General features: G+C 53.8%; 2 protein-coding genes across 2 annotated transcripts in view; one reads left to right on the plus strand and one right to left on the minus strand.

Annotated features, from left to right (window-relative positions):
* The window catches only part of WASF2 (WASP family member 2), a 32154-nt gene extending 15643 nt beyond the window's left edge, over nucleotides 1-16511 (plus strand). Inside the window, 9 exon segments of the mRNA XM_018081365.3 lie at nucleotides 1406-1559; nucleotides 5340-5474; nucleotides 5975-6128; nucleotides 7202-7319; nucleotides 8097-8227; nucleotides 9611-9766; nucleotides 11530-11875; nucleotides 11877-12042; nucleotides 12468-16511. Of these exon segments, the coding sequence (XP_017936854.3) occupies nucleotides 1430-1559; nucleotides 5340-5474; nucleotides 5975-6128; nucleotides 7202-7319; nucleotides 8097-8227; nucleotides 9611-9766; nucleotides 11530-11875; nucleotides 11877-12042; nucleotides 12468-12625 (1494 nt within the window). The 5' untranslated portion in view covers nucleotides 1406-1429 and the 3' untranslated portion in view covers nucleotides 12626-16511.
* A 6571-nt stretch (nucleotides 16512-23082) lies between these two features.
* On the minus strand, nucleotides 23083-24171 carry GPR3 (G protein-coupled receptor 3). The gene has a single exon (XM_008934154.3). It carries the CDS (start codon nucleotides 24169-24171, stop codon nucleotides 23185-23187), a length of 987 nt encoding a protein of 328 aa, XP_008932402.2. The 3' UTR covers nucleotides 23083-23184.
* Between the last annotated feature and the right edge of the window lie 437 nt (nucleotides 24172-24608).

Raw genomic sequence — 24608 nt, forward strand, 5'->3', positions numbered from 1 at the left:
ACTTCTTCCTCTTAACACCCTGATAGAAAAGCATCCAGGAAGGACTCCTGGACCTCAAAGATAAGCTGCCAGCTGCCACAGAGACTATCAAAGGGTGGCTCAAAGTCAAGAGCAAACAGCTGATTTTTTCTGGTTCTTGGTTTTTTGCTGGTGGTGACAGGAAGCCATGTTCCCCAAGCTGTTCGCTTCCTGTTTTATTTTTACACCCAGCCCGAGCAGATCCGCATGCCTATCACATGGGAGCTGCCTGCTTCTCTTGGGTTGTTCCTCAGCTGACCTAGAAAAGTGATTCTTTCCCCTTCTAAATTAATCAAGAAGTTGGGATGTATTTGCTTTCACTTAGTCCTAAAGATTTCAGGCATGTCTCATGCTCCTTGTAGTGAGCTGGTCACCCAGGATTCCTCCTCCCTCTTGGAGCTGGATGATCCAGGAGGGAGCTGTTTGTTGCTTCAGCGTTTGGGCCTGTTAGCAAAGGAGATTTTTGTGAGTTCAAGGCACTGACCTGCACATAAAAGCATTTTCTGTCCAAAGTGTAACTTCCGGACACTCCGTTTTCTTCAGGTTTTTTATTTCTTTTTTTTTTTTTTTTTTTTTTTTTTTTTTTTTTTTTTAAAGAACTGGAAGTTTGTCCTGCCTGTTGTACAATCAATCTTGACTTCTCCCCGAGCGCGCTCCAGTCCTGCATCCTGAGCAGAGCTCCCTCAGCCTTAAACTGCTCTAGCACGAAAACAATGGTCCAGTGTAAACCTCATCCCCGGGGGATTTCCCAAGGGAAGAGGGGTGCAGCCTGCAGGATAAGGAACAGTCACCAGAAAGTTTCCTGGTCAGCTGCAAGCGCTTCCTGTTGTTCCAGGAGGGCCCTGTCTGCTGCTCCAGGAGAGAGGCACCGCGTGTGCTTTGGTGTGCTGGGAGAAACTGTTCTGTTCCTGTTTTTTTTTTTTTTTTTTTTCCTTTTCCTTTTTTTTTTTTTTTTCAATAATAACATCTCCCATCTTCCTCTCCTCGGTTTAAGCAACTATTGATTGCGAGTTTGAAATGTTTGTGAAGGAGAGCTCGTAAGAGTCACGCAGGAGGCTGCGCGTGAGCACGGGAGGAAGGAGACCACGGATGGGTAGGAAGGGAAGGAACAAGGGCTGCGTGTGGGCGAAGATGTGGAGTTCTCCATCTCTGCCTCTGTACCTGAGCTGGTGGGGCTCTGCTGTCACTGCCAGCGAGAGAACAGCAGGATCTTTATTTCTGATGAGCCAGTTTTCTCAGGGTGGGGAACGGGGGGGGGGGCAGCGAAGGCTTATAAATAAAGCCATTCGAGAGCAGGAAAAACGAACACCATGGCTCTGGTGTGCCTGGAATTTGCGGTTGAGTAATCCTTTCCTGTTTCTTTTTTGGGTTGTTTTTCATCTTTCAGAACAGTGCCTGAAGCAGGTCCACCATGCCGTTAGTAACGAGGAACATTGAGCCAAGGCACCTGTGCCGTCAGACGTTGCCTAGCGTTCGGAGCGAGCTGGAATGCGTGACCAACATCACCCTGGCAAATGTCATTCGACAGCTGGGCAGCCTGAGTGAGTACCATGGCGAGCCTGCGCGTTGCCCTCAGGAGTCGCTACTGCTCTTTATTTAGCTCCCTTTCTACTCTCGTGTTCCTATTTCTCCCCCATCTGCCTTCCCTGGGTAATGCTAAAATGTTTTCCTAAAGAAATCCGATGCTAATTTCATATCCCCGGTCCCACTGCCTTCCCTATCTAGGAGAAAATGGGGAGGGGGGTGTGTGTGGATGTGTGTGTTGTGTGTGAGAGAGAGAGGCTGCAGTGAAACTGCAGATGGAAGGATGGAGCACAACTCAGGCTTGTAAAATGGGAGGCTCTCGGAGCAGCCGGGATCTTGTGTCAGAGAACGTGCCTGTAATTGCACGAGCTACTAAATGGAGCTTGACTCTGTTGAATCTGCACCATGTCAGTAGTCTTATTTATAATGAAAGATAATTAAAGCCCCCACGCAGAAGCTCCTGTTTGCCCCTGCTGCTGTTTGTTGTGTCGTGAGACCCAAAGACCCGTCTGAGCCAAGCGGTGCCTCTGGAGCGTCGGGGGCTTGAGGCTGCTCTGAAATGGCAGCAGGAGCTGGAGCAATGCCTGGCTCAGCTCTCCAGTGGGCTGACCCATAGCCTTGGAAAAGCTGGAGGGAAAACACGGGCCTACATGCCCTAGGAAAAATGAAGAGTTAATTGTGGTCTCTCCGGGATGACTCTGTACTCTGTTGAAATGCTCTGGGTTCTGATTAACCACCTTTGTCCTTGAAGCGAGACTTTGATAATCAAATTAATCTATTGTTTAGCTTCTCCGTGGTGTTTGCAAGCCCTTCTGCTTGCTCTGCAAAGCAGGCCCCTTGTTTTCCGCCATGTGGCAGGGAAAGTTTGGGTGCAGCCTCTTTCCAGCAGTGCAAACCATGGCTGTCACTGAAATCTGGGCCCGTGTTTGCTGCCAGTCTGTGTCACATTCTGTTGGGTTGGAGAAATGTCACTGCACAGGCGAGACCAGGCTCTGTGCTCGTGTTCAACTGGCCCTTGGTGTTCATTTGTTAGGTCTGGTAGCCAAGATGGTTGTGGAGTGTGAGTAAAATCCATCTCGTGCATGTGAAATGGTGAGGAAGGAGGCAGTAAAGCTGTGCAAATCCCAGCTGCAGGGAAAGCTTATCCCAGTCCAGAGACACTCCCTGGGTTAGTGTGACAGAGCCCTGCCCAGATCCTGCAGGTTTAGACCTTTGCACAGCTCAGATATTCAAAGCTTCTCTGCTTCTGAAGCGCTGGGAGCCAAACTGCAGCCTGGTTTCTCCCTGGGGAAGGTACCCTGGGAGCTGGGATGTGGGGAGGAGGTGGGAGCTGGTACCTGGAGGAGAAACTGTGGAGAGGTGGCTCCTGCTGACACTCGGTGTGAGGGGGGAGCCAGGCAGGTGGGGAGGAAATGCTGAGCACCATCCGCTTCCCCAGGGTCAGCAGTACTTTAAATAAAGCAATATTTAGCCTGCACTTGCACCCAAATGCCCAAACTCCTGCCCCCCACCCTTTCCTCTCTCTTCCAAAAAACAAACCCGCTCTTTCCTTGTACCTTGACTGTTACAGGAACGCAGAGCGGGTTCAGTAGGCTGTGACAGCCCTGTCAAGTGAATAATCAGCCATGCCTGGTGCACCACAGTCTCTTTACAAAGATGCAAACATAAATCTTGTCAAACTTTCATATTCCAGTGAGTTTACCCTTCGTTACTATCGCAGCTGGGAGCACTTTGTATAAGTCGACTGCGCGTTTTTGTGTGATTTTATAGAATCCACAAGCTAAAGATGGAAGGACCTATTAAATCATGCCGTCTGTCTTCCTGCCAGTGCATGACAAAGATAATTCTGATTGTAAGCTGCGCTTTTGCAGTCAAAGTAACTAAACTAAAAAATTAATCTCTGTCTTGCCCCGTCTAAAAGTGTGTGTGAAGCACAACCGGCGTGTGATAACTCCAGGTGCACTTACACAGGCAAGGGAACACAGATCATCCCTTCTTCTCCCTCCGGGGTCAAGACCAGTGTATAAAATGCTGTTATATATTATTTTACACTTGAAAAATACTTTGCAAACCAAGGACTTCATTTTTCCCCCCCCGAGTGCTTTTTTGCAGTTCCTTGTGAAATTCAGAAAGTATTTTCACTTCTCATGAAAGTAGAAACCGAATTACAACTTTTCTTTTTTTGAACTGTTGCTGGAAGGTTTCAGATTTTCCCACAGATAAATTTTTACTCTCTTTGGTCAAATAGGAGAGCTGGTCTGTGCTGATGTTGAACACGGAGAGGGCAAGAGCTACCTGGCCCTTGGGCCTCCAGAAATAAAATCCTTCTCATGAGTTTGGGGAAAGCTGCTTGGGCTTGTTAATGGCTCATCTGTGGAGTCTGTACTGTCTGGGAGGGTAGAAGGAAGAGGTCAGTTGAAGTTAACCTCCAGCATTTGCTTTCTACAAACACTTGGAGCTTGGCATTGCCACCAAAAGGGGTGGAGGAGGTTGAATTTTAACCTGGCCGGTTCCCCGTGCTTGGCAGTGTAAAGAGATCTCCTGGGAGCAGGAACAAGGAGCTCTGGGAGCAGGAACAGAGCTGATATGTTGGGTTAGATAGCTGGGAGTGTTTGTGCAACCGGGCTTTGGGGGATGCCCTCGCCTTGCCTTGTGCAAGGGGCGCTCATCTCTCTGATGAGGCTCTGCAGACAACCACATTTTCCAAAGTTAGACTTCCAACTGGTTATCCTCTCCTGAATGTCGGCGAGGATCCTTGGGAGTAACAGATTCCAGAGCAAACTGTTGACCATATGATGATGCACTTCAAAACCAGGCTGCTTATTGGGAGCAGCCTTGTACTCAGCAGCCGTGGCTGGAAATGTTTCCCATCAGTGGGAACGCCACGGGCCCATGTCTGCTGTCGGTGCCAAGCCTGTCCTCGGCGTGGTTGGGGCTCCCTGGCTTGGGTCGTGCCTGGGAGCAGAACAAAAAGACAGGAATCTTTGGAAGTGCTTGGTTTTCTTCCAGCTCTCCCACCTCTGTCTACCTGTGGCCATCCCTTGTCGCGTCTGCAGGTTTTTAACCTCCCTTTTAAACAGGGACATCTTTTTGTGGCGCCTGTAAGTGGTGCAGCGAGTTCCTGATCCAAACAATGGATGGTGTTTGTCATAGCAGCCCACTGGGCAATCCAAGCTGTTCCAGAGAGAATGGTCCCTGATTGAGAAGTTCCCCTTTGGTTTTGATTTAGAATCAACGTGAACACATCAATTTTTCAGACACTGCCACCTGAAGGAACAACAGGGTCAGTGCTTTTGGCTGCGGTTACAGCTCCAGCTTTGGGATCAAGGACTGGGTCTGCTCTCTGCCTCCAGAGTGCTTTGAGCTTGTAAATATGTGCCAGTTCCCCTGGAGGCAGGTCTGCTGGAGACTTGGGAGCCTTTGAGATTCTCCAGAGCAATAAAAATCTAACTGTATTTCCTTGTCTAATAAACAAAACAGCAGAGAATCTTAAAGGACCCTCAGACCCATCCAGACTCAGACCAGTGTAGTGTTGTCAGCCCTCTTTAGTTCTTTACTTTAATAGACTTTAAAGTATGTCTCAATTGTTTCCTTATTGCTTGAAGATCCCTTGGAAATGTCAGGTTTTGGTGGAACAAAGCGTTTTCTTCCTGGATGTTAAACTCAACCCTGACAAACTTGAAAAGAAGCACGGTTGGTTCTTTATTCCTTTCTTCTTTCTTCAAGAAAACAAACTGGGAGACTGAGTATGGTCTGGTGTGGCTCACAGGGGTGACGTGGACACTTTAATATTCCAGGTAAATCTGCAGAAGACATATTTGGAGAGTTGTTTACTCAAGCCAACACCTTTGCCTCTCGGGTGAGCGTTCTGGTCGAGAGGGTTGACCGTTTGCAAGTCAAAGTCACTCAGCTGGACCCCAAAGAGGAAGAAGGTAATGGAGTGGAGCACAGGGGTTCTTGTTGAGTCAGCAGGGTGGGCCCAGTGCCATAAAACCAGTGTGACACTGCCATGGGGGCTGGAATGTCTTCTCTGGAGCTGAGAGGGACTGTTTCCTTCCCTCACAAAAGGGGGCTGTTTCCTCCCCTCAGGTGGACACAGCCTTTTTGGCCAGGTGTAGGTTTGCTCGTTGGTGAGTCTCCATGTGGGAACTCGCTTTCCAGCAGCTGGATAGCAGTGGCTGAGCAGCCTGAGCTTGGTCACAGAGGTTCCAAACCTCTCGAGAGAGCTGTGTCGATACAGCAGCGGATCTTGGCACGGCACACTCTGAGATTTGATGGGTTTCCCAGGGGACCTGTGGGAAAAGGAACCTGACCTTAAGAAGTGCGAAGCATGCCAAGAACTCCAAGTGAAATCAGATGTTTGCTGCTTGGTCTTCAGTATCATTGGCCTGGGTCAAGCTGCTCTTCACTTGCTCTCTCCTCTTCCTTACAGTCTCCCTGCAAGGCATTAACACCAGGAAGGCCTTCAAAAGCTCCACCACTCAGGACCAGAAGCTCTTTGACAGAGATTCTCTCCCTGTGCCTGTCCTCGAAACCTACAGGGCCTGCAATACTCCTCCACCTCTCAACATCCTCTCACCTTACAGGTATGGCTGCAATACCTTCCTGTTCCCTTGCAGAGGAGATCCTCTTCCTCCCAACCTGCTGGGAAGGTCCTTTCCCATCCCGTGCTGTGTTGAGGTGGCCATTTCCAATAGGCTATTGGGTTACTAAACTCAGATCCACCAGGAAATCTCCATCCTCTGGATTACATAAAACTTCACTTTTGGGGTCGTACAAATGGATGCAGCTAGAAAATGATCTCTTTGGTTCCCTGCTGTCGCTTTTGTGACTGCCCTGGGGCAAGGCTTGGCTGGCACTGCAGAACCACGCTGGGTGTGCTGCAGAGGAGGCATTTTTCTTGTGCTTCTCCGTGGCCCCCTGGCTCCTTTCCAAAGAGCCGCAGTGCAGAGCGTTCCCTTGGAAGTGGCTCTCACCCAGGTGGGCACAGCAGCCTCCTGGAGATGCTTCCCGTGGCCTCCAGCGCCGGGTCTGAGATGTCTGGTGGGTCCTGCACTGGCTGTGCAACCAGCTCTGAGCAGCCCCGCTCCGATTTCATCTTGTGGGTAGTAGAAGGAAAGGGGGTCAGAATCCAGAGACTTATCCCACATCCATAAATATCTTTTGAACAGGTAAAAAGTAATTACAGATAGCTGGAGGCAGCTGTCTCCTGCCAGACGCGGCTGCACTGCAAAGTGGGAGGAAGGGAGTGTGTGTGTGTGTGCGCTCGCTCGGGAGCCTCAAGGACGTTCCTGGTCTGATTTAGGGTTCCTGAGCTGGAGAAGGAGGGGTTTTTTCACGCCAAAACCACAACACAAACAAGAGGGAGTTGAAGTGAGAGACCTGCTGCTCTCTTGGTGATTGTTCAGAGCAGTTGAGCTCTTCGGGTGCTCAGGAATGGAGGGTCTGTGTGAGGGTAGAAGGGATGGGAAGTGGGAGAGGCCGGGATGGGGGAGGCTGGGGGTCTGTTCCAGTCTGAAATGGAGGACAGAGGCAAGACCAGCCCATTTGACCATCTCACTGCACTTTTAAACTGTCATCTGAGGTTGTGCCTGGTGTTTTCTTTGGGCTTCAAATGTGTGACTTGATCCCTTTCTATGTTTTCCCCTCCCCATTCCAGGGATGATGGCAAAGAGGCACTTAAATTCTACACAGATCCTTCATATTTCTTTGACCTCTGGAAAGAGAAGATGCTTCAGGACACCAAGGATATCATGAAGGAGAAGAGGAAACATAGGGTGAGGAACTGGGGAGTCATTGGCAGGGAGGAATAGGAGGTGGGAAGTGTTAATAAATCTTGGACTCCACATTTGCCATCCAGAATTCAGGTTTGCACTTTTTAAACTCTTCAGGGATCAATTTGGTGAAGTTTTTACCCGGTTTACCCTCATCCTTGTTAATTAAACAAAGAAAATAAAGGTACCCTTAATTGGTTTTTCCAAATGCCATCGTCTTTGGGCCTTAATGTTAAATTATATCATACCATGAAAGATGTAGTTTTAACATACTTTATTTAGCTTCTGAGCAACTGGAGTATTAAATATCAAAACAGATCGTGATTTTTTCAACCGAAATAAGAAAGGAGAGATTTAAGGTGTGTTAGAATGAAGAGTGAGGATAAAGCCCAATTCTTTGTGGGCAGGTGTCCATTACTGCACCCCAAAACACTAAACACCATCAGGACGATGGTGAGATTTGGAATTCTTGACAAAGTCTGAATTGATGTGGGAAACTGAGCTTTCACTGCCCTCAAGGTGGTTGTGCCAGGGGGTAATGATGGAATCATGTCTGGGCTGCACTGGGAAATCTGGTGTTGTCTGGCATTTTTCGTGTTATCTGTGCTCCAAATTTTCTGTATGGGAGATCTCTGGAGCATGCAGCAGTCGGGAAAGGGAACTGAAAATCCTCTTTGAGAATGTGTCTGCTTTTAGAGGCCACAGGTCTGTCCTGTCCCTCCCCATGCCCAGTGAATTTAAAGCCAAAATAAAGCTCGTGTTCGATTCCTCCACCCTTAGAAAGAGAAAAAGGAGAATCCCAACCGAGGAAATGTGAATCCGCGGAAAATCAAGACCCGGAAAGAAGAGTGGGAGAAGCTGAAAATGGGACAAGAATTTGTCGAGTCAAAGGACAAACACGGTCCTGCTGGGTAAGCAAGTCTGGGGCTGGTTGATTGGGATGCAGTTCACCCTGCTCTGCAGCTCCTCCGGATCCGCGGCGCGGATCGATACTGCCACTAATCACATTCTCCAAAGTAAATCCGTCTGCTGATTTCAAATTTGCCAAATAAATCAGGGAGCTACACGGTTCGAGCAAGGTGGCAGGAGCAGCGAGGCTGCTCCCAGCTGCCTGTGGGCACGGAGGTGTCGGGAGCTCTGGCTCTGCCCCGTGGTGATGCCCTCCCCTCGCACCCAGCCGAGGGTGGGATCTCGGTGGCATTGTGGGATTGCTTTGTTACATTTCACAAATGGCTCTTCACACCCCGAAGTTGGAGCGGGGGCCATCCCCATCCAAGTATTTCAAGCTCTACAGATCTCTCTTTAGCACTTCTGGCTTGGGAATTCATTTAACTTTTGACACCAGCAAGGCTGGAAGCAGACTGAATTCCCCACAATGCTCTTCTCCCTTGCAGCTTCCTTTCATATAAGAAAAAAAAAAATCTCTCTTTAAATCACACTCTCCAGCTAAAAATAAAACTTGCCTTTAGTTTAATAGGAGAGCAGGTTTGGTTTCTAGCAGGGGAATTGAGCAGCACAACAGCACCATTTTCTTGCTCCTCTCTTTTTTGTGTGTGTGTGTGTGTGTGTTCATGTGTTTGAATTCACTCAGGGTCCAGATCCCCCAAAGATGGGGTGGTTCTACCACCTCACAGAGCTCACTGAGAGTCTCTTCCTTCAGTAGTACTCCAGCTTTGGAGAGTTGTTTTAAAGGCATCACTGTTTCTGGGGTCCTTTTTGATATTCTGTTCTCAAGCTTATTTTTTGGCATCTTTGATTACCTCCTCTGCTTTTGCCACTGATGATACTCAGTGTAACTGCAAGTTCTTTAAGTCCAAGTTGGTCAAAACACTTCTAAGTGTTTTCACAAAATGAAATGTTGAGGAAAATCTGTTTATTTAGGCATTTCCTTGTTTATTAAAATGTATACCAGTGCTGTTCTGGTGTGTGGCAGCAATAAACAAACAGGCAAAATCTGGCCAAATTTTAGCCAAAGAATTATGCAGAGCAAACTAATACAGGTGTATGTGGTTCTTTATGTAGGAATCTTTGAGAAGTAGAGGGGTTTTTTTTAATGTTATAGAATCCTGGAATGGTTTGGGTTGGAAAGGACATTAAGGATTAAGTTCCACCCCCTGCCATGGGCAGGGACACCTTCCACTATCCCAGGTTGCTCCAAGCCCTGTCCAACCTGACCTTGAACACCTCCAGGAACGGGGCAGCCACAGCTTCTCCGGGCAACTCTCTGAGGAAAAACAAGCTTTAGACATTGCCTCGAGCTCATTAAATAACCTGCTCATCCTGCTGTGGCCCAGGTACCCCTCCAACATGGTGTATCAGAACGGCAGCATTGGCTCCAACGAGAGCATGGATGGGAACTGCTACCCGCCACCGCCGCAGACTGACTCCATTGTGCCACCACCTCCCTCGTTCCCAGATGACAGCCTGCCTCCACCCCCGGTGGAATTTAGGTAAGCCTACGGGATCCCTTCTGTCACCAAGGAGTAGTAGGTGGTGTAAAAGGATGACATGAGACGGGCTGAGATAGTTCAGCAGAACTTCCTGACGGGTGTTGTATGGGAACCAGAATGCTCCTGTCTGGAGGGGAAGTGCAACTGCAGGCAGGGGCAGAGGCACAGGCAGCACAGCTCTCCATGACTCCCAGCCACTGTCCTCATTCCCAGGCAGAAGGGGAGAACTAAGAGCAGATTTATTCCACAGCAGGGTCTCAGGTTTGGCTCCATTACCTGGGTTTTCCAATGCAGTTGTTCCAGAGAGTGGACTCATGTTCCATTTGGACAACGCTCTCAGGCACATGGTGGCATTGTCGGGGTGTCCTGTGCAGGGCCAGGAGTTGGACTCGATGATCCTTGTGGGTCCCTTCCAGCTCAGGATATTCCATGACTGAGCTTTGCAAAGAACAGCTTCTTTCACTTCTTTTTTTTTTTCCATTTGCCCCCTGATCTTTGGGAAATGCACTACGTGAGCACTGGAGGTGTAGATGTAGTTGAATTTCAAGGACTTGAGCACAGCAGCTGCCTCCTTCCCAGGGACTTGGGTGCAAGTTCAGGGCATTTACTTTGGATTGAATGAAATGGTGACTCCCAGGCACCTCTAGAGATGAGAGTTACGGTCCAGCAGTGGCTCAAGACACAAAGGGTGAAACAAGAGTAGACTTTTTGTTTTAAAGACAGTAAAACCGAGTCAAGAGTAACAAGAGCAAGTCTGTCTGATAGACAGGGCTGCTTGGCTTGTCTCCATCTTATCCAAAGGCAGCAGTGCTGCAGCAAAGGCTCTTCTGATGTGTCAGAGATACCCAGCACTGCTCTCTGCAGCCTGTGCCTCTCGGGCAGAGCAGACACGAGCTCTCAGATGAAGCTCACGCTGCCTTATGCGGTTGCTTAGATCTCTGCCCAGCCACACAGATCTCCCCTCTCTGGTTTTGTTTTGGTGGTTGTTTTCATAATGAACCCTGGGTGTTTGGTTTGATCTCCAGGAGTCTGTTTTGGATCAGCACTGTTAGAAATTGCGACGTTTTTGTGCCAAATGTACCTTATTTCTCTGTCTCGCCATGGGAGGAGGTGTCAGTTCGGGGCTGGCCTTACCTGTAGAATTTTCTGGTATGAACACAGCCTCCATCATGGGAGATTCAGTCACTCATGCATCAGCAGCACTGGGTTTCCATGCCTTCCCCTTCGCTCCCCACGGCAAGCTATGAGCCATGGCTGCTGCACTCCAGCTCCGAGCCGTGGAATCCGGTGAGGAGATCTGTTCCTAGCAGGTGTTCAGAGCATATGCTTTCCTGGCTCCCCCACCCCTCCTCGTGCGATTTATCACGGCAGACATCCCTGCCTGGCGTGTCACGAGCCTGACCTCGGTGAGGAGGGGTGTTTTGCTGCAGGAGCTCTGGAGCCAGGAGGCTGCTCTGAGCTCGGAGAGGTGAGGTGGCGGGTGTTCTTGTCAGCCGGGGAGATGGGATGGAGGGATAGCATTCCTGCCCGTCCCTAGCAGCTTTCCTTTGTTCTGGAGGTGAAGGCCAAAAGAAACACTGCGAGGGAACTAAAACCAAGGAGTTGAGGTCTCATGGAAACACCAGTTAAAGCTGGAACTCGGATTTTTTTTTGGTCTGGACTGCAGCGAACACACATGATTTGCATTAACATTGAGACTGTACAGTCTGATCTGGCCTCGCAGCTAATTCCTTGTTTCTCTCTCTCTCCTTCCATTGCCACAGCTATCCTGTAGACAACCAAAGAGGTTCTGGTTCTGGAGGGACCAAACGGTCCAGCCTGGTCAGCCCGAGCCACCCACCACCAGCTCCTCCGATCGGATCCCCCTCGGCAGCCAGGCCGGGCTTTGCTCCCCCTCCAGCTCCTCCTCCACCACCACCACTGATGGGAAACCCCCCCCCTCCACCACTGCATGGGCTTTCCTCCCCAGGGAACCCCACCACCACCTTCACCCCTTCTTTCCCCCCTCACCCCCGAGTTTGCTGCCCCTCCACCCCCCCACCCCCTCCAGCAGTCGACTATTCCAGTGTGCTCCCACCTCCGCTGCCTCAGCCGGCACTGGAGTCACCGCCCCCCCTCCACCCCACCACCTCCTGGCCCACCTCCACTGGTTTCTGGGGGCCTGGATGGCCCCCCACCCCCTCCTCCACCCTCCGACACCTCCGCCTCCAAGCCCAAGTCATCCTTGCCCGCGGTTAGCGATGCCAGGAGTGATCTGCTTTCGGCTATCCGGCAAGGTGAGGTTCTGTTTCCATCCCAGTGTTCTCCTTTGGCTCTGGAAAACCCCACAGTTTCCCAGTGGGAACATTTGGGAACTGTCTCATGTAAGCTGTGTGACTGCCCCACTGCTCAAGACCTGTCCCTTGGGGTCCCTCCTCATGAGCACCTCACTGGGTTTTATTGCCTTGCCCAGCATGGCAGTGATGGAATTGGGGTGGTCCACGTTTGTTGTGGATTTGCAGCAGTGGTGTTACCCCTTGGAGCAGCACAGAAAGGATTTGCTTCCCATTCCACCTCCCCACCCAGCCTGTCCTGGCTGTCATTCACCATCAGTGTTATCCCAATACTCCCTTGCTCGGGGGACTGTGACAGGGCTGCGTGGGAGATTCCAGCGCGACCAAAGCCTTTGCATGATCCCCCTCCGTTCCCTTCTTCCCTACAGGCTTCCAGCTGCGCAAGGTGGAGGAGCAGAGGGAGCAGGAGAAGCGGGACGTTGTAGGGAATGACGTGGCAACGATCCTGTCGCGCCGCATCGCTGTGGAATACAGCGACTCCGAGGACGACTCCTCCGAGTTCGACGAGGACGAGTGGTCGGATTAGGCACGGTCCCATCCCCTTCTCCCCCTCCCTCCTGGGTTCACTTCTTACAGAATCAGGTGGCCAAACCTTCCACCACATCCTTTTTCATCCCGTAACCAAAGATGTGCCAAGGGTTTTCAGACAACCAGCAGCATATCTCCCCTCTCCCTTCCCCCTCCGGCTTTGGCAGGACTCTGTGCTCTGCCTTTCCAAAAGGTCTCCTCATGGACACTGAGGATGCGGCGTTGGGATTTAGCTGGAGGGGGTGTAACGGTTGCTTATTTAAAAGAGAGCTAAACCTCCAGATTCTCGATGCCACCAGGCAGAGCACATATAAACCCTCCATCCTGAGGGATTTTTAAAGTAAAGATGGATGATCCTGTTGCGGCCGCGTGGCCTTTTGGATGAAGGACATTTTCAGCTGGTTTTCTCAGTGCAACAGCAGACAGTTGATCTGATGGCTCTTCCTTTCCAGTGAATACTGGTAGTGCTGCAAGAAAATGGGCTTTAAATGTCAGTTCTCTGCTGCATCCCACTGTCAAATAATCAGGTTTTTGGCACTAGTGCACAATTCCTTCCCCTCTGACCCCTGAGTATTAATTCCAGACCACCCTGCGTGGGGTGAGCTTCCTGACTCCGGGACCATGGAGTGCCTTGGGTGCAATGTAAGGAGGGACTTGTTTTATTTTAAAAGCTGCCTTTACCTTCCTCAGATCTCCTGGACTGCTTTGCCAAGAGGAGACTTGCACAGAGGGATGTAAAACCAGGGCAGGATGGTTGCTCAGCTTCCCACTTTTGGGAAAGCAGAGCCACTGCCCCACTGAGACACATCTGTGGTCGGCTCCAAGCAGGGGCCAGACCCCGCTGGGCTGATTTCTCCAATTCATGCTGAGATTGTGTTTAAAAATTCCAAATCCAGTGCCTAGAGCAGGGAGATGGGGTGGGGAGGGGTTCTCTGAACACCAGGCACTGTGGTGGTCTTTGGCCTGGCCAGAGCGGTTTGAGAGGTGCTTTTTTTAGTGGGATGACCATACTTTTAACACAGGGACTTCAATGCTGGTATTACCTTTGCTTCTTCTCCCTTCCACTTAGGGAGGGGAGTTTGTGTGCCTTAAAACATCATGTGTGTGGACTGAGTTGCCCATCAGTTACATCAGACCTAACCTACCCTAATTTTGCTACCATAATTCATTAGTTAATTTTAAGAGAACGTTTCTTCTCCTCACTAACCCTGCGAATTAATTCCCAGGCTGCTCACTACAGATCCAGTACTGGCAGGGGAAAATGGGGAATTTGAACTAGCTGACCTCGGTTTTATTGCTGTTTTATGTTACCGTACATAGAATATGAGCATATCTTACAAATCTAACCCAAATACCCTCGGTGTGTATTTTAATTTGGACATGACTCGGTCAGGGTCATGCAAAAAGCAATTCCAAAGCCTTTTGGAGGTTATGGGTCCAGCTGTTGTGGGGTGTGTGTCCCACTATACCAGCTCTCCCACCTTTTTGCCTTTCCTAAAGTATTTCACCAGCCTGTGCCTGTTCTCTCTTCCCTGGTTCTCCTCCTTTAATGATGTTGCTGATACCTGGAACACCAGGCCCTGCCCGAGGCTTCCAGCGTGCTTGGGGTTTGATTGATGGCTTCAGCTTGTGCCATCGAGTTCTTACTGATTTCTTGTGTGTGTGCCTGTGCATTTTAATCCTGGCCAGAGCAGACAATGGCCTGGAGGGTGGGATTTGGGGTGTGGATCGAGCTGGGATCCAGTGAGACCCCCCGAGATTCCCTGGATCGCTGCACCGTCAGGTTTTGTCTGCAGCTCAGCTGCCAGGCAGGATGCAGAGGGCGTAGGCAGCGAGGCATCCCGATGGGCTGGGAACATCTGAGCAGCACTAGTTCCAGGTTCTGGAAGAGGGAACAAACCCCTGGAGTGCCAGTGAGCCGTGGTGCAGTGGAGAGGCTTGGAAATGCAAAGGGATGATTGCTGCAAGCTGGGGGGGGGGTGAGAGGGTCGCTGCCTCTTGTTCTGCTGATGCTCTTCCTGGCAGCATCCTCCTCCGGGTTCCTGGGAAAAACAGACCCCTGAGCTCACCCGGGCTGACAGCAGTGTCACACAGGGGAGGAGGAGCTCACAAATGCCAAACCTGGGTTAATTTTAAATTGCCTTAACTAGACTTGGCCCCTGCTGGGGAAGGGGAGCGAGTCCTCCTGTCGCCTGAAATACGGAGCAGTGCCATATTCCCTGTGCCCTTGTGGATGGTCTGTCGGGCAGGGCCGTGCCTTGGGGTGCCCCCCACACTCTGCCTGTTGCACAAGGATGTTGCTGTGTGGGCGTCAGGGCTCAGCCCTGGGTGGAGGCGGCTCCTCCAGCCCTCCTGGCAGTGGGAAGGACGCTGCCTTGTCCCTGCAAGCCTGCAACCACCCTCTGCTCCCAAATCCCATCCCAGGGTGGGAATCAAAACTGCAGGGTCAGGGTTGCAGGAACAGGTAGGGAAGGTTGGTTGTTTCGGTTTTTTTTTTTTTAAATCTCCTTTGATTCCTGCTTTTCTTTTAAATGTCTGGTTGCCAAGCGGGATGAGCCTGTGTGGGGATCCCTGAGAAACAGCTGCTGTAAAGGGACCATCTCTGAGTATCGTTGCAAAATCACAGAGCGCTGGGCCACCAAGTAAGCTCAATATTTTTTGAAGCAGTAGGGGAGGAGGAGAGGTGCCAAAAACAACCTTTGCAAGACAGAGCAGCTGTGCTGTAACTGCGGGGCCGAGGGCACTGCCATCGCTGTCGTCATGTCGTGCTCACTTACTCCTTCCTCCCCTCTTCCCAGGCGAGGCTGGGGCGAACCTCAGACCATCTCACAGAGCCCAGAGCCCGTCCTCCCCACGAGGATCATCCCCCCCCCGCTTTCCATTTCATCCCGCTGGAAGCCGGAGCAGCCATTTCGCCCATCCCGGGAGCCGTTTTGCTCCGGGTGTGCAAGTTGGGGCAGGTCACCACCGCCTTCCCTTCCCTGGTTAAACATTCTCCCGGTGTCCTCGCCCGCAGTGCTTGGCTGCTGCTCCCGGCAGCCTCTCCCCCGCCGCCCCCCTTCCCGCTCGCTGGGAAAGCCTCATCCCGGCTCCCCGGGCTCAGCCCGGAGCCTCCGCCGCAGTCGGTGACCTTCACTGCTTCTCCTCTCCTTATCAGACCCAGAGCACCAGACCAGATCCAGGGAAGGGGCTCCCGGAGCTCCCAGATGGCTGAGGAATCTTGCAGAGCGGCGTTTCGGGGAAAGGATAGATTGGGGGTTATATATAGAGATTTTTTTTTTATTTTTTTTTTTCAGTCCACGAACTTATTTAACATGTTTCTCTTGGAAGTCACTGCCCTGGAGGGGCTCTGGGGGGGAGCTGCCTGGTAGGGCAGATGCAGCTGCCCCGGGTCAGGTTTCATTGCTGTTGGATTTCGGGCAGGGGAGGGGGGGGTGCTTTCTTCTCTTCCTTTTTAAACAAAGCCTTGAAGTGGGAAGTGGATCCTATGTTTTCATTACTGTATTAACATACCTTTTAATTCATTTCAGAAACTAACCCATTTTTCTTCCTGATTAGAATGTCATAGAATTAGACGAGCTGTAACCCCTCCTGAAGTGCCTTATTTTCCTACATGATATAAATATATTTATAAGAGTAATTATTCCACTTGTGTCTTAGGGGTTTATTGCTGAGCAGAAGATGAGGTGGGAGAGGAGGGAGGGGAAGTGCCCTCCTTGGACCCGACCAGGCTGGGAGGGTTGGAAGGGCGACATTTGATGGATACTCTCAGGGTGCAGGGGCTTCCTCACTTCAGACCAAAGGAGTTTCAGCAGTGAAACTCTGCTTAGAAAGAAGAAAAAAAGATTTAAAAAAAAAAAAAAAAAGAAAAGGAAAAAAACCAACCTTGTGAGCAAAAATACTGTAGGTTTATTTGGTTTGTTTTTTACCCCTGCAAAATAAACACTGATGGTCGGACTCTGCAGGGAGGCAGTGGGTGGTGGGGGATTGGAACCCGCTCCAGGTCCATACCTGTACATCCCAGCACATCCCAGCACAGACTCCCTGCCTTCTGTATTCCCATGTAATGTCTGTCTGTGCTTTTCCCTGTCGGTTGCTGTATAAGCCAGGCTTTCCTGCTGCTTTGTTTTGTTGTTTTTAATAATCAGCTCAGTAACCCCCGGATGAAGATCCCAACTGCAAATATTTTGTAATGTACATGTACAAAAAAAAAAAAAGTAATAATTTTTTTGATCCTTTTTTAAAACTTGATAAAACCTTTCTATCCAGTCGGTGCTTGTGTGTGTTACTGGGGTGGGGGGTGAGCACAGGGGCTGCGGTGGCTTTGGGTGTGACTTGGAATCATGGAATGGTTTGGGCTGGAAGGGACCTTAAAGCTCATCCCATTCCGTGGGCAGGGACACCTTCCACTTTCCCAGTTTGCTCCAAGTCCTTTCCAAGCTGACCTTGGACACCTCCAGGGATGGAGCAGCTGCAGCTTCTCTGGGCAACTTGTCTCCTTCCCGGGAGCACTGAGAGGTGCTGGGCCACTCGTGCCTACCCTTGTGTCCTTAGTGTGTCACACGGGGCTGCTGGGTGTCCCTTGGGAAGCCCAGTGTCCATGGAAGTGCTGGCTGCGTCCGAGGACACTCAGCGCATCCCGAGCTGTCTGGCAAACACCACCAGCACAAACACCTCTTCCCTGTGCCGGGCTGGGCTGGGGGTTATCCATGTTGGGAGTCTCGTGACAGGTCCGAGGAAGCCCCATCCAGGAGGAGCCTCCCGTCGGTGCTCCCTGCCCTAGGAAATGAGCCTGGGCTCCATCTTGCAGAGCGGAGTGGCTGCAGCTGGGCTGGGAGGGGGCTGCCGAGGCTTTTTGCCTCCATTTCGCAGCTCAAGGTCCCTCGTGCAGTTAATCTGCCTGGCAGCGGCGGCTCCTGGCCCCGAGCTCAGGTGCCTCGTCTGGCCTCGCTCCGTGTGGCTCCGTTTTCTTCCCGGTCGCTGAAGAGCAACAAAAGGCTCCATCCCTGCTGCTCCTCGTCCCTGCTTTTACCGCGGGCTCTGCTTTGCCAAATTCCCTTGGCTTTCGGAGACACCGGTGCCTCGCTCCGCAGTGCTGTGCCTTTCTTGGCTGACAATAGTCCCTGGCTGCAAAACCTCATTAGATTAATTGGCCTTGCCAGCTCCTGAACAAGCAAGGCCTTTAGTCGTGCTGGGGCGCGGAGGGCAGGGGAAGGAGGGAGCTCTGGGGCTTCCACGCTCCCTGGAGCTCTGTGTCCCAGCTCATGGCTCTGCCTCGAGGCCGGGAGGAGCAGCCGGTGCTCCTGGCACCCTGCATGGGTGTGGCTGTGGCCAGGTGGTGCCTCTGCTTTTTTGGGGTGCACGGTAGCACGTGGCCCTGTGCTTTTGGGGTGACAGCCCTTGGAAGTCACCTTTGGAGTCTGGGGGGTGTTGGTGAGTGTCGTGCTGGTTTAACCCCCTAAAACACAGGGAGAACTCAGTCCCAGATCTGCCTTCCCGGGTAACCCACAGGGCCCTACTCTTCCACTCTCCAGGGAAGCTGCTGGTGCCTGGTGCAGGGAGAAGATGGGAATTGTTGGGAGTTGTGTGCCGGTGCTCTCGGAGCCCCAGCCCTGCCCATGAGCTGCAGTTTCCTGCCCCAGCTGGGGGAGCCTCTCCACAGCTCCAGTGCCTTGGCACACCAACCTTGGCCCTGGCCTTTGATCTCTGTCCTTGCCCGTCTGTCTCTTCCACACGACTCGGCACCGGATCACAGCTGGCCGGGCTGCGGCTTCACAGGAGCCCCTCGTCTCCAAAGACCTATTTAATTTTCTCCTTCAAGGTGGTGTTAGCAACACCCAGAAGATGCTGCCGGCTGCCTTGGACGAGTGGGCTGCGTGTCCTTTCCACCACTGACGTCAGCTTCTCTCCCTTAATTCCCCCTCTGGGACCGAAGCGAGTGCAGGCGCTGCCAGCTCGGATCAGCGTTAACAGCCTGCTCTCCCAGTGTGTGGCAGCGCTCCGCCGTGCCAATGTCACCCCCGACTCGCGCTGCTGTCCCTGGCCAAGCAGCCATGGGTGGTGGGAGAGCACTCCCCTCTTCCAGCATCATGGGAAGGGCCCGCTGCCAGCAGAGAGTCCCCGTTCCTCGCACGTAGGTGTGCCGAGATGGCAGCTCAGCCCCTCAGAAATGGCTGACTCCTTCTCTCTCGCTCCTCTTGCTGCCTGGTGGTTTTTTTTCTCTCCTCCTCCCTGCCTTTGCCGTTGCCTACGCGGTTGTGTGGGGAAGGCAATCGGCTCCCGTGCTGCGGATGGCTTTATCTGTAACTCTTCCATCTGCTCACAGCAGCTCACAAATAACCACGGGGTGCCAGAGGAATTATGTTATTTGGAGCTCAAGTTTCTGCAGTCTGGCAGGGCAGCAGCTCTGCGCCGGGCTCAGCCGCTCCGCAAAGGCCAGCGCCGGCATGGCGAGGGCTCGAGGCAGCCTGTGCGGAGCTGGGGATGTGGCCAGGGAGGAATTATCCTCCCCATCCAGTCAGACAAAGCCCCAGCCCTCAGCCAGCATGGGAGCCCGGTCCTCTGGGAGCTTCCCAAGGGGAGCAGAGGGTCCTGCTGGCCCCGGGTCCCTGCACCCCATCCAGGGCTCGTGGCACGAAGCCGCTTCTGCATCAGATGCTGCGGCGGGAACAAAACTGACTGACCCCCTCTCCACCCTGCACTTCTCTGTCTCCCACACAGCACAACCTTTTCAGACAGACTTTCCTCCCTGGGAAGCACCACCCCATGCCTCCCGGAGCCACGGCTGCGGTGGTGGCCCGGGATGATGCTCCGAGGCTGAGCCGCGCCGGGAAATGCCTCCCGCTGCCTCCGGCATTTGGTAAAACGCTTACAGTGGGGCCGTGTTTTCTTCATTTCCTGCCTGCTCCTGCTTCCAAGGAAACAAAATCCCCCAAGCCAGGGCTGAGGTTTCTCATTTAAATGTAACCCAGGCCCATAACTGGAGCTGCCAGCCCTCCCCATGGCCCGGCGGACCCAGGGTGGTGCAGGGAGGATATTGGGGATTGTGATCCCGTCACGGGTGTCCCAGTAAGGCACTGGGACAGAGACCCATCCCTGGGATGAGGTGTGGGCAAGGGCAACACTTGGCTCTGCCCCAGGGAGGGCACTCAGGGTTCAGGATGCTGGTGGGAGGTTTTGGGGTGGCAGCAACCTCCTCCCCTCCTCCCATCTGGTGAAACCGGCACCAGGGCTGGAGTGGAGGCTCCATAGTGGGTGCTTTGGGACCAGCCCTGGCTCTGCCGTGGGTGCTGCCAGCACTCTCACCTGCAAGGTGGCCAAGGGCAGGTCCTTGGAGCCAGATCTGAGCCCTGCTGCTGCCAACAGGACCAGGGCTGCCCACACTGGAGACAGGAAACAAATCCCACCCCAGTCCCCTGCCTGCACTGCAGCATGGGCAGGGCTTGGAGGCAAGAGCTGGCTGTGCTTACGGCATCTGCTGGGAGCCTGGGGAGGGCTGGCCCTGCCAGATGTGTGAGCACAGTTGGGGTGACACCGTGCCCACATCTCTCAGCTCATGTTTTAACCCCAAAGTTGGGCTGTTGGTCCCCCCCGAGCCCCTCCTGCTCATCCCCAGCGTGGGGGTGGCTGCTCAGCACTCAGGCGCCTTCTTGGATGGGTTTGACTCTTTTTTATAGCTCCACTTTCTGCGTCTTTCTCCACCAAAAAAGGGAGCAGGCTGGGCCATGCTGCTGCAGGCTGTACCTCCTTGCTGCCTGCCTGCTCCATCACCCCCCAAAGGCCTGGAGCAACTGGGAATGCCTCTGGACTGGCTGGAGTGCTGGGAGAAGGACCAGCAACAGCAGGCTCGGGGGGTGGTGGCTCCTCCAGCCCTGTACTCAACCTCAGCTTCCCTCATCCATCCTGGCAGCAGGGAATCGGACACAGGTAGGAGGCACAGGGTGTGTTTCCCACGCAGGAAGGGGCACATGGAGCAGCCACGTGCTGGGTGATGGCCACCCTGGTGGCACCAGGGGACAGGGCTGTGAGGGTGACGTTTTCGGGGCACCTGTGGTGGGGGGGAAAAGGACTCAAGGGCTCCAGGACCAACAGCTCCCAAATTGCTGGCCGTGGGGAGAACCCCTTGGCCTGGGTTGTGGTGGCTTTTGTCACTATGGGTCACTCCCAGGACTCAGGAGAAATCAGCCTCCCATCCATCTTGGAAGCCCAGCAGCTCCAGCACAGCCCTGCCAGGATCTGGGAAGGGGGAGCTGCAGCCCTGTGCCCACCCCACTGCTGGCTGTGGGGGGTGGGAGCCTGAGGGGGGTCCCAGCAGACCTGAATGGTGCTGCCTTTGTGCCCTGCACACCCTGGTGTGTCACCCTGTCCCCAGGGAAGGTGACAGGGACCCCGGGGAGTGGGAGGGACTGGATGGGCTTGCACACCACGGAGAAGCTCCCTCTGAAGACATCAGCAGGGGAGGCACGAGGGAGAGAGAGAAGCTGTTTCAGCTGCCATGTGATGTTGACATAAGAACCACCAGGTATGAACTGCTCCTGAACACAGCAGGGCTGGGAATTACAGGATTTTTCACTGCTGGGGGAGGTGGGCTTGGGAATTATCCCCTGGCTGAGGGATGGAGGGCCCTGGGGTACAATGAGCATCTCCAACCCCTGCCTTAACCTCCCTGGGGACAAGCAGAGCCCCAAATTCCCCATCTACAACACTGAGTCCAGCCCTGGGAGAGCGGGAGAGACGATCTGTGGGTCCTTCAGCCTCTCTCCAACCCCATTTCCCCTCATCACTTGCTGCCACAGCCCCTTTCCAGCACAGAGCCGAAGGAAATCTTTATTTCCTTTGCAATAAACAGCACCAACCCCCCGGGCTGCCACCAGGTCCCCGAGCCCAAGGTGAAGTGGAGCCTCGGGGGGGGAACCGACACTCCTCCCCAGCCGGCCCCGGCTGCTCCTCAGCCCCGGGCTCTGCCACATCCCGGCGCGTCTGCGGATGCACAAACGCCTGGGAGAGACCTACTGCTCCCTGACCGGGGTGGGCAGGGACGCGGGGGGCTCTTGGGGGTGCAGAGTCCTGACACCAGAGGGGCTGAGCTGCCCTAATTAGCTGTGCCATCGTTAACCCTTCCTTCCCTGAGCCGAGCAGGAGCACGGGCAGCAAGGACGGGTGTCCCACACCCTGTGTGAGCAGTGGCTCTTGGAGCACGGGGAGGCTCAGCGTGGGGGTGCCCCCCATGCAGAGACCCCCAGGAGAGGGGTTGGAGCGCAGTGATGGAGGCAGGGACAGCATCCCAGTGGATGGAGGGCCCGGCTCGGGCCCGCCTCGGACGGCGGACACACACACCCCCCCGGGAATGAGTCCTCGCCGTGCCTGGAGGGGGACACATCAGATGTCACCGGGAGAGTGGGTGCAGCCCCGCTGGGCGCTGTGAGGATGAGGATGGTCAGGGCCCGCCCCCCCGGGCCGGCTCCTGCTAACAGGATGTGATGGGTGGGGGAAGCGCTGTCGCTTGGCATCTCCTGTCCGGGATCAGGGAAACGGAGCGGGGAGACGGCCCTGATGGGACTCGGGGACCTCAGCCTGCTCTCTCTCCTCGGGAAACACCAGCCCACCCCCTCCCCAGCATCAAACAGCCGCACCTCGTATCACAAATTAATTTATTCCCCTCCCACGGTTGTAAACAAGAAGCAGCCCCCTCCGCCCTCACCTCGGCCCCGAGAGGTCCCCATCCCGAGGGTTCCCCATCCTGAGGGATCCCCCATGCCAGGAGATCCCCATCCAGAGGGGCCCCATCACAAGAGGCCTCTTCACATCTATCTCCCCCCTCCATAATTCAAATCCAGCCCCAGTGCAAAGAAAGGCTTTGGCGGGGGGAAGCTCTCTGTGCCAGGAGGGGGGGTGGCAGCACCCAGAGGACCCCAAAACTGCTGGGTTTGGGGGTGCGGAGCCTCCGGCAGCCCCCTCCTCCCGAAGGCAGCGAGCACTAGAGGGCAGCAGGGCCCAGCGCTGGGCGGGAGGGAGGCACAGAAATCAAATTAAATAATAATTAAAAAAACAATAAATAAAGCGATGGATGGACAGCTGGGAGAAGGTGTGGGGGGGGAGGGTTTGAATCCCTCCTCCTCTGGCAATGAGTCTCTTCCCCCCTTCCCCAAACGTACAAAATATATTTTAACTATCTGAGGTAAATAATGAGGTTGTAAAAAAAAGCAAGATGGGGGTGAACGTTCCCGGTGTCGCCCCCCCTTAAAAAAATAAAGCATCGTAAATAGTTTTAAAGAAAATATGAGGATCTCCCCCCTCTCTCTCTCTGTCTCTCTCTCACACATAAATATAGATTATATTATGGGTAAAAAATACGCTTTTCTCTCCTGTACATTCAAAAAGTGGAAAAATAGAGGCCAAGAAGGGGTTGTGCCCGAAAAGGACGAGGCTGGGAAGAGCTGCCTGGTTCCAAGAGCTCCTGCAACCGTTGCCTCTGGGAGTGAGAAGGGGGAACAAAAGCGGATCCCCCGAGTGCAGCCGGTGAGTGGAAGGTGCAGGGAGGTGGTCGGGGGGGACACATCAGACGTCGCTGGGGGAGCGGGAGCGGAAGGGCGGCGCGGAGGAGAAGCAGCCGCAGCACACGGCCCACAGCACTTTCTGGATCTCCTGGTTCCTGAAGGCGTAGATGACGGGGTTGATCATGGAGTTGTAGGTGGCGGGGAGGAGGGTGGCGTAGGTGTAGAGGGCCGGGTAGGTGTAGTCCCCCAGCAGGCAGTAGACGGCGAAGGGCAGCCAGCAGGACGCGAAGGTGCCCAGGATGACGGCCAGGGTGGCGATGCCTTTCCTGGTGGTGACGTAGTGGGAGCTGGCCAGGAAGTGTCTCTGCACGGCGATCTGGTGGGCGTGCCGGCACACGATCCGGCAGATCTGCACGTACAGCTGGAGCATCGCCGCGAACACCGCGAAGAAGGACGCGGAGAGGATGATGAGGTGGTTCTTCGTCAGCGGCCTGACGACGCTGCAGGCGGGCGGCTCCTTCAGGCAGTTCCAGCCCATGACGGGCAGGAGCCCGTAGCAGATGGAGGCTCCCCAGGTGAGGATCAGCATGATGTAAGTCCTGGTGACCGTCCTCTCCGAGTAGTAGGTCAGGGCGTTGTAGAGGGACAGGTAGCGGTCGATGGTGATGGTCAGCAGGCTGCAGACGCTGGCCGTGAAGGAGGTGACCAGCAGCCCCACCGTGAGCAGGCTGACCGCCTCCGACGGCGCGAAGTAGACGAAGGCAAAGTGCAGGATCAACCCCAAACCCGCCAGGAGGTCGGCCGTGGCCAAGCTGCCGATGAGGAGGAACATGGGGGCGCGGAAGGCCGGCGTGTAGAAGATGACCACCACCACGATGGCGTTCTCGCAGGAGATGATGGTCCCGGAGACGCAGAGCACCACGTCCCACGGGTTCAGGGCCAGGGGTCGCACCACAGACTCCAGGTCCAGGGAGCTGCTGCTGCCATTCCTGGCAGAAAACCAGCCCTGCTGGCCTTCGCTGGAGTTGGGGGGCCCTTTCTCCATCATGGTGGCGGAGGGTGACCTGCTGCAGCTGAAAGCAAAAGCAGCCCCCTCAGCACCTGCTGCCCTCACGAGCCCTCCCTGTGCCACTCAGCTGGGGACAGTCCTGCTTCCCCCCAAAAGTTGTCTACAGCAGTGGGGACAGAGCTGTGTGTGTTTGAGGGGGGGGCTTGCTGTTTGCTCCAAGGGGATTTCTCGGGATGAGTGGTTTGGTTTTAAAATAAACAGGTGAATAAAGGGCAGGGGGACACTCACACGACACCCCTGCTCCTGCCTGCCTGGGGGTTGGGCACTGCATGATTTTGGTGGATAAATCCTGGGGGAGCAGGACTGGCACTGGAAACCCTTCCCCTTCCCCAGCAAATACTTCAAGGCCAAACCGAGGGTATCTCAAGCAGCAGGTGAAAGGGGTAACCCTTCCCCCCCCAGACCAGCACCCCAGC

This window comes from Manacus vitellinus, unplaced genomic scaffold (assembly GCF_001715985.3).
Source record: "Manacus vitellinus isolate BGI_N305 unplaced genomic scaffold, ASM171598v3 scaffold_52_pilon, whole genome shotgun sequence".
In the NCBI taxonomy this organism is placed as follows: Eukaryota; Metazoa; Chordata; class Aves; order Passeriformes; family Pipridae; genus Manacus; species Manacus vitellinus.